Source organism: Enhydra lutris, unplaced genomic scaffold, assembly GCF_002288905.1.
Source record: "Enhydra lutris kenyoni isolate GAN:26980312 unplaced genomic scaffold, ASM228890v2 scaffoldscaffold2, whole genome shotgun sequence".
NCBI lineage: Eukaryota > Metazoa > Chordata > Mammalia > Carnivora > Mustelidae > Enhydra > Enhydra lutris.
Genome location: NW_019154086.1, coordinates 47341935 through 47350801, shown reverse-complemented (window position 1 = coordinate 47350801; position 8867 = coordinate 47341935). Strand labels below are relative to the sequence as shown.

Below are 8867 nucleotides of genomic sequence, written 5' to 3'. Positions count from 1 at the left end.
ACTCGATCCCAGGACGCTGGGATCGAGTCCCACATCGGGCTCCTTGCTCATCAGGGAACCTGCTTCTCCCTCTGCCTCTGCCTGCCATTCTGTCTGCCTGTGCTCGCTCTCTCTCCCTCTCTCTCTCTGACAAATAAATAAATAAAATCTTTAAAAAAATAAATAAATAAAAATAAAGAGACAAACATTTTTTTAAGTGAGCAAAGGACTTGTGTAGACTTTTTCAAAAAAGCCTACAAAATGGATAACAATCATATGAAAACATGCTTAACATCATTAGTCATTGGGGAAGTGCAAATCAAGGCCACAATCATGTGTACTACTCCATACCCACTAGGTTGGCTAAAATTTTTTTAAAGAGGAAAAAAGTGTTGACAAGGATATAGATTAATTGGAACTACCTACATAGCTAGTGGAAATGTAAAATGATGCAGCTGATACAGAAAATGGTTTGACAGTTTCTCAAAAAGCTAAATGATTATCATATAACCAAGCACTCCACTTTTAGGTATACACAAAACTTGTACATGAATGTTCAAAGAAGCATTATTGACAATAGCCAAAAAGTAAAAACTAATGGTTTTTTTTGTTGTTTTTATTGAGATGATCATATGGTTTTTCTTCTTTAATTGTCAGTATCATGAAACACAAAATGGTGATTGATTTTTTTAATGTTTAACTACTTTTGCATTGCTAGGATGAACTGCAACTTAGTCATGATGTATTATCCTATTTTTTTTTTTTTGATTTGCTAATATTTTTTGGACCACTCTTATACTTGTGCTTGAGGAATAAGGTTTTATAATTTTCTTTTTCGGTATTGGTGTCAGGATGAAGCTGACCTCATAAAATGTTGTAATTATTCTATCCTTTTTATTCTAGATGAATTATTATAAAATTTCCATTATGTTATTGCCAAATAATGATACAACTCTAGATAGGTTTAAGGATTTGCTTTTTATATTTTGAAACTTAACTTTAGTTTCACTATGATATTCACTTCAAAATTATTTTAATGTAATCAAAATTAAGTCATGTATTTTTTATTGAGTGAACAATTTTATATAAAAATATATTGCTCATTCAAGCCAGTTTTCATTGTTCTCTCTATTACACATAAAATCTTCTTACAGTAAAATCTTTTGTTCTTTTTTAAATTTAGACTTTAGTGCATTGTTTAAAAAGTAAACCATGGCTTAGGAATGATTTAACATACATTAGTTCTCACTGGAATGGGGTTTTGAATCACATTTCAGCAATAACTCAAGTTTTTATACATTTAGGAAGACTATGGTTTTTTAGATTTACTGTAATTAATGCTAATATATTTTTTATCTAGTCATGCAGATGGATCAATAAAATTTTGGGATGCTTCTGCAAGTAAGTTTTAAGTCTCTTGTTCTATAACAGAAAACACTTGATTAATATTTACTCAGTCAGAGCCATTCACCACTTTTCAGTTTGGACAATCAATATTTCAGATACATTTTTAGCATGCATATATGGCTATGTTATAGAAATCCATTTCTTATGTTAGATCAGTTTAAAGTACGATCTCTAGTATACTTTTCCTTTATCATATAAACAGGACTGAATTCACTGTCAGTAACCATTATAGTTACAAAAGGGAAGGTATGTTGAAAAAGTACCAAACTTTGTCATATTAACTCTGTTAAAGGAATTTCCTTTACCTCCAGCTCTTGTCCTGGAGAAGTTCTTTTCTTTCACCAGTCCACTTTTCAACTTGTCTACCAACCCTCGTATGAATCAAAAGAAATGATTTGATAAATGTAAAATGTCTTTTAAGATGTTTGAAAATTGTATAATTTAAGGAATAAAGTAGTCTTCTCAGTGTTGAAGGGCATGCAAAGATATTTTAGACTTGATTATTTCCATATACACCCTTTATAAAACTTATATTTACTAAATCAGATAAAGAAATGCACATATATGAATAGTAGGCAAACAGTTTGATAAGAAATCTTAATGTAACATAACTTAAACTCTGTTTATTACCAGAAATTTGAGATTTGTTTGAACCAGGTAGATACAGAAAGGGTGTTTTGATGGGGTAGTATTTAATGTGAGTTTTGGAAGATAGTTAAGATTTTAGTAGTCAGGAATAGGAGGAGAAGAATAAGTGAGCAATGACTCAGTTTCTGAGGATGAGTAACCAGCAAGTTATAGATAAATCCTTTGGAAATGAGAAATACAAGAGAGTGCTAAATGTTTGCATTTTGTAATTACACCACAAAATCCAAGTGTCTAGGTGGTAGGAAAAATGGTCAAGAATGGACAGTAATATAGAAGCAGCATAAAAGTAATAGTTGAAGTTGTAGAGGTAAACAGCTTCTGAGGAAGACCTTGATAAACACAAAAGCAAATGGAAGAAGGTTGAATATTGGTGATACTCTTGGCCTGCAGGCTAGACTCTTTCAACAGTGGAGCAAACCAACAGCAAGGGAAAATGATTAAAATATGTAAAACCATGAATTTTGAGGCACCTTTTTGAACTCACAATGACTGAGCAATGACTTGGGGAGAAATTCCAAAGGACAAAAGATTTTCTCTGGATGAGTTTTTTCATGTAAATCTGACTTTGTTCCAAGAACATAATTTTATAGTGATATTATTGTTCCTTTCCCAACACCTCAAAGTCACTCCTTAGCTTCTAAAATGTGAGAAGACACTTTAACATCCTAATAATTAGAGTATATGACACCCTTAAGCATGCATAATATTTTAAGAAGTTATTTTTTAAATATTTTATCATATTCAGACCATATATTATAAAGGTTTGCAGCATGTTTAATATTTTTACTGTAACCAATTATAAGGACGTATTTCCAATTTAGTGGATGTCATTGAAGAAAAATCACTTATTCTGACAATTTTGAGGAATACTGTCCAGTACAGAAGTAAGGTTATACTAAATTTGAATAGGTTTGTTTCTAAAATAAATTTGAGGTTGTTACTATGTGTATTTGTTTTCTTTGCTGAGTAATAAATTACTACAATTGAGCAGCTTAAAACAGTACTTACATATTATCTCACAGTTTCTGTGTGTCAAAAATCTGGGTACAGTTTAGCTGGGTTCTTCGCTTAGGGTTTCCTGAGATTTCAGTAAAGGTGTTGGCTAGGGCTGCAGTTTCATCTAAGACTTAGTGTCCTCATTCAGTCTCAAGTAGCTGAGATTTTCTTATAGCGTTTTAACTCATGGCAACTTGTTTCCTCAAGGCTGGCAAGGGAGTGTCACTCTAACCTCAGGGAGGGCATCAGTCTCTCTTTTAATTATGATTATGTCAGCCAAATTAAGGATAACCTCTGTTGATTAACTCAAAGTCAACTAATTAGGAGCCTTAATTATGTCAGCAATATCCTTTTACCATTGTTATTGTCGCATAAAGTAATCATGGGAGTGATACCCCATCTGACCTAGAGGGCAGGCTATAGCACCTAGTATAATTAATGCCCTAACCATTTGCAAGATGTTTCAGTTTGACATAATTTTAGACTTAGAAAATAATTGCAAAAAAATACCATGAAGTGTTCCATAGCTTTTAGCCAGGTTCCCCAAATGTCAGTGTATACTACATTTGTTCTTCCACCTTCCTCCCTCTCCCTCTTCTCCATATATTCACCTATATGTATATAGCTTTTGTAACCATTTGTGAGTCGAAGTGATGATCTTCTTACACTACATGGCCCTAAAATATTTCACTGTATATTTCCTACAAACAAGACTTTTTTTTTTCATAGTCAAATTATAGTTATCAAAATCAGGAGAGTAATAGATGTAATACTATTAACTAACCTCCAGGCCTTTCTCAGTTTTCACCAATTGTCCCAATAATATCTTCTATAATAAAAGAAAATTGAGGATTATTTACTGCATTTATCATCTTTTGAGTTTTCCTCAACTTGAAATTGTTTATGAATCTTTATTTCATGAAATTGATATTTCTGAGGACTTGGGCCAATTATTTTTGTAGAATCTTCAATTTCACTTTGACTGATGTTTCTCATAATTAGCTTCAGATTATGCATTTTTGACAGCAATTCCCAGATTTTTAGAGATTCTCTTAAGGATCTTTTGTAGAATCAGAACTTTTTTTATAAGAGAGTTATCATCAGGGTCTATAATGTAAAAAAAAAAAATCCCCCCAAATCAATATTCCTGAAAACAATTCATTACTGCAGAGTTTTAAAAAACTATAACTAATCCTTTTCTAAGGATTTTTAATTAGATTTAATTAACTTTTAATTAGATTTAACTTGGAAAAGATTCTTTCTAAAATAATTATAGATTATTGGACTCTCAATATTGCTAGTTAGTAAATTACAAATATTTCTCATCTTAATGGTTATCTAGAAATTTGTTGAGAAGAGTAAACTCTCTAAGAATAGCTTCACTTTTTCATGTAGCAAACGGAGAAATTGTAGAGAGAATTAGTTCAGTATTTCCATTATAAACTTTCTGAGCCTCAGTGTTTTTGTCAATAAATGAGGATAAAAATACTCACTTCGTGAGATTTTTCTGAGGATCACATGAGACAATGCATACAAAGGACCTAGAAATTCTTTGGTATATAGTATATGTGCAATAAATATTTATTTTTCTCTAGAATCTCCATCCAGATAAATTGGAATGATAAAATGTAATGATGAATGCTTACTAAAAATTAAAATATAATTTATTTTGTCTACTTGGATTTTATTTTAGCTCTTTAACAAATATATTGAAAAATACTTCAACAATATCTAAGAATTAAGTTCAAATTAGAAGATAACTATGCTTCAATATCTTATAGTAACTCTGCAGATGCTGTACAAGCTAAAAACATCAAAAGTGTTTGAAAAACAGAAGGTAGGAGAAGGAAAACCAACATGTGAAATTGTAGAGGAAGATCCATATGCCATTCAGATGATTTACTGGTGTCCAGAGAGCAGAGTATTCTGTGTATCAGGAGTCTCTGCATATGTCATAATTTATAAATTCAGCAGACATGAAATAACAACAGAAATAGTGGTAAGTTATTTAAAATTTAATGTTTACAGCTAGAGTTACTAAAAGAAAGAACTTACAGATTTTGTCTAGTGTTTGGTATGGTTTTTAAGCCTTCAGGACTATTGTATTTGGCCAGTAATCCAATTTATAGGATTTTGAATTATTCTTGTTACCTAGTATAACATATTTAAAAATATTTTGGCTTATAATGAAAAAAACATTTCTCTACCAAAATGCTCTATTATTAAATAGAATGGATTATGTGTATATAGAATTTATACAGTCATTTATTGCTTTATGTATAAATGTCAAATTAATGAAGGCTTCGTTGTGTACCTTTATTAAAGTTTTTTGTCTTATCAATTGCCACAAGTGATCATTTCTCAACTACAATAAGATTATTTTTAATAATTTTCTAGATAGCAACATTTTTATAGGATAGAAATAATTATGGGCTAATTTATCTAAATTTTGAACTAATCAAGCAATTTAATTATTCATTTATTCTCTCATAGGATAAATTAAATCTAAATTAAGGCATCTATAGGTAATTGGTCTTCCCTACTGAGTCCATTTTACCATTTTATCAGAAAATAAAAATTATCTACTAAAGGCCTGTCTGTAACTGTTTTTACCTCAACAGTAAATTTAAGGACTGCCCTGTTAAAGTATTTGAGTTAAAATCCCACCCAGCCTTTGGAGTCAGATAAGCATATATTTTAATTCTGGCTTTGCCAGTGAATAGCTACATGACTCTGAGCAAGTCATGAGGTTTCAGTAGTCAGTAGTAGAGTCTGGGTAAGAACAAGTTTCATACACTTATATAATTTTCTGTATAAATAAAATGGAAAAATACAAAGTAATAATAAACTACAAATAATGGCCAATTTCATAGGGTTCTTATGAGGATTCTATGAAATCATTAATATAGTGTTTTGGTATAGATAGCACTCAATAACTGGCAATTGTTACAGTCACTAGAGATTTTTTTTTAAGTTTTTAAGATAATTATGACAGCCATTTTGATATTACTGTATTACCACCCCTTGATGGCATTTGTTTTCAGCCTCAAAAATGCTGATTTTTTTTAATCATATGATTTCACTTATATGTGGAATTTAAGAAACAAAACAGAGGAGCACAGGAGAAGGGAGGGGAATAAAACAAGATGAAATCAGAGAAGGAGACAAACCATAATAGACTCTTAACCATAGGAAACAAACAGGGTTGCTCAAGGAGGGGAGGAGATGGGAAGATAGGGAAAATAGGCAATGGACATTAAGATATGATGATGTAATGAACTCTGGGTGTTAAATAAGACTGATGAATCACTGAACTCTACCTATGAAACTAATACACTGTATGGTAATTAATTGAATTTTTAAAAATGCTGATTTTTACATTGTAAAGTAAATGTTATAAAATTGATTTTAATTAAAGCTCTGAATGCAGTCATGAAGTACTTAATTTGTAAACATTTTTAGGTTAAAAAAGGTTTTGGATCATCTTTTTATTTCAATACATTTATCATATATTTTTAAACTAAGCAATTCTAACCAAGCTAGTGAAATTGAGCTAAGCTAATGAAACAAAAATTAGAATTTATTTTGGAAAACATTTACTAAATTCAAGGTCAAAATAGACTTTTTTTAAACTAAAAGTCTTATACTAATAACAATTTGTGTGTTCTGTATGTATAAACATAATCAGTTTATTTTCTTTCACTGGAATAACCATGACCAATTTCTCATTTCATTATATATGGAGTTGTAATTTATACCTTTAAAGGAGTATTTAGTATTTAAAAACTTTATCTCAACTAATAGGTATTTTTCTTATAAATCTGAATATTAAGAAATATTTTACATTTTTTGTGAATGCCAATGAATGGTCCATGTATTTCACTATTTAAATCAATTTGGGATATCTCAACTTAACTATAAATTAAAACTGAATTTATTAATGTGAAAAAGTAATAATTACCAAAAAGTTATCAGAAACTTTAATGTGATTACTTATTATGACTTAGATGAAATTAAAACTTGACTTTTTTTTAAGTCATTAGAGGTACGACTTCAGTATGATATTGAAGATATTATTACCCCAGAACCAGAAACAAGTCCTCCATTTCCGGATCCCTCATCCCAGCTTCCTTCTTCAAGGAGTCTTTCTGGAAGCAGTAACACTGTGGCTAGTGAAGGAGGAACAAAGGACAGTATCCCATGCCTCAAGTAAGTTTTGCTACCAAATTTTGAAATAATTTTACATATTAATCATATAATACTTTGAAACTGTGCCAAATAAAATTATTCTTCTCTTTTATTAAGTTGTAATCATTTGACCTACAGTCTACCAATGGGTACAGTGGTCTTTCTTTGAATATGCATGAAGACAGCACAATATTTTCATCCTTCATTACAAATTCATGGACTTTCTTTCCAGAAGGATACTAAAACCATAACATTAATAGAATAGGAACATATATGGCAGGGCAGAAACATGGCCACTTGCTTGGTATCACCTAATTGAAAAAGTATGTTTAGGGAATTTCTTATTTTCTTAGAATCAAAAGGAAAACCACATTAACTATCTACTACAAGAATCCCATGTTAGAAAAAAAGAAGGATTTCTCTCATGATTGCTAGGATATTGCAAAAATAATGTTTTTTCTTCTTTTTAACTAATGCTTTGAAGGTGAGATTTAAACAAAAGGTAGATGAGGGAGTTAGCTGAAATGTGTCTGGTAGAAGAACATTCCAAGCAGAAGGAACAGCTAGAGCAAATGCTTTAAAGAGCCTCACATGTAACGTTCCATGCTCATGAACTGGAAGAACAAATATTGTTAAAATGTCTACGCTTCCCAGAGTAATCTATATTCAGTGCAATCCCTATCAAAATATCATTAACATTTTCCACAGAGCTGCAAAAAATAATTCTAAAATTTATATTCAACTAGAAAACAACCCAAATAGCCAAAGGATTATTGAAAAGGAAAACCAAAGCTGTATGGCATCACTATTCCAGACTTCAAGCTCTATTACAAAGCTGTCATCATCAAGACAGTATGGTACTGACACAAAAACAGACACATAAATCAAAGGAACAGAATAGGGAGCCCAGAAATGGACCCTCAATGTGATGGTCAACTATCTTCAACAAAGCAGGAAAGAATATCCAATGGAAAAAAGACAGTCTCTTCAACAAATTGTGTTGGGAAAATTGGACAGCCACATGCAGAAGAATGAAACTAGACCATTCTCTTACACCATTCACAAAAATAGACTCAAAATGGATGAAAGACCTCAATGAATCCATCAAAATCCTAAAGAACACAGGCAGCAACTTCTTTGACCTTGGCCACAGCAATTTCTTGCTAGATGTGTCTCCAAAGGCAAGGGAAACAAAGGTAAAAATGAACTATTGGGACTTCATCAAGATAAAAATCTTTTGCACAGCAAAGGAAACAATTGACAAAACCAAGAGACAACTAACAGAATGGGAGAAGATATTTGCAAATGTTTTTTTCTGATAAAGGGTTAGTACCCAAAATCTTAACTTACCAAACTCAACACCCAAAGAACAAATAATCCAGTCAAGAAATAGGCAGAGACATGAACAGACCTTTCTCCAAAGAAGATATACAAAAGGCCAACAGACACATGCAAAAATGCTCCACATCACTCAGCATCAGGGAAATACAAGTCAAAAATACAATGAGGGGCACCTGGGTGGCTCAGTGGGTTAAGCCTCTGCCTTCGGCTCAGGTCATGATCTCAGGGTCCTGGGATTGAGCCCTGCATCGGGCTCTCTGCTCGGCGGTGAGCCTGCTTCCCCCTCTCTCTGCCTGCCTCTCTGCCTA

General features: G+C 31.7%; 1 protein-coding gene across 1 annotated transcript in view; it reads left to right on the top strand.

Annotated features, from left to right (window-relative positions):
- The window catches only part of LOC111150096 (syntaxin binding protein 5 like), a 416035-nt gene that overhangs the window by 287052 nt on the left and 120116 nt on the right, over nucleotides 1-8867 (top strand). Inside the window, exons 15-17 of the mRNA XM_022507443.1 lie at nucleotides 1340-1380; nucleotides 4812-5029; nucleotides 7067-7239. Coding sequence (XP_022363151.1) covers nucleotides 1340-1380; nucleotides 4812-5029; nucleotides 7067-7239 — 432 coding nt within the window. The remainder of the gene's footprint in view (nucleotides 1-1339; nucleotides 1381-4811; nucleotides 5030-7066; nucleotides 7240-8867) is intronic.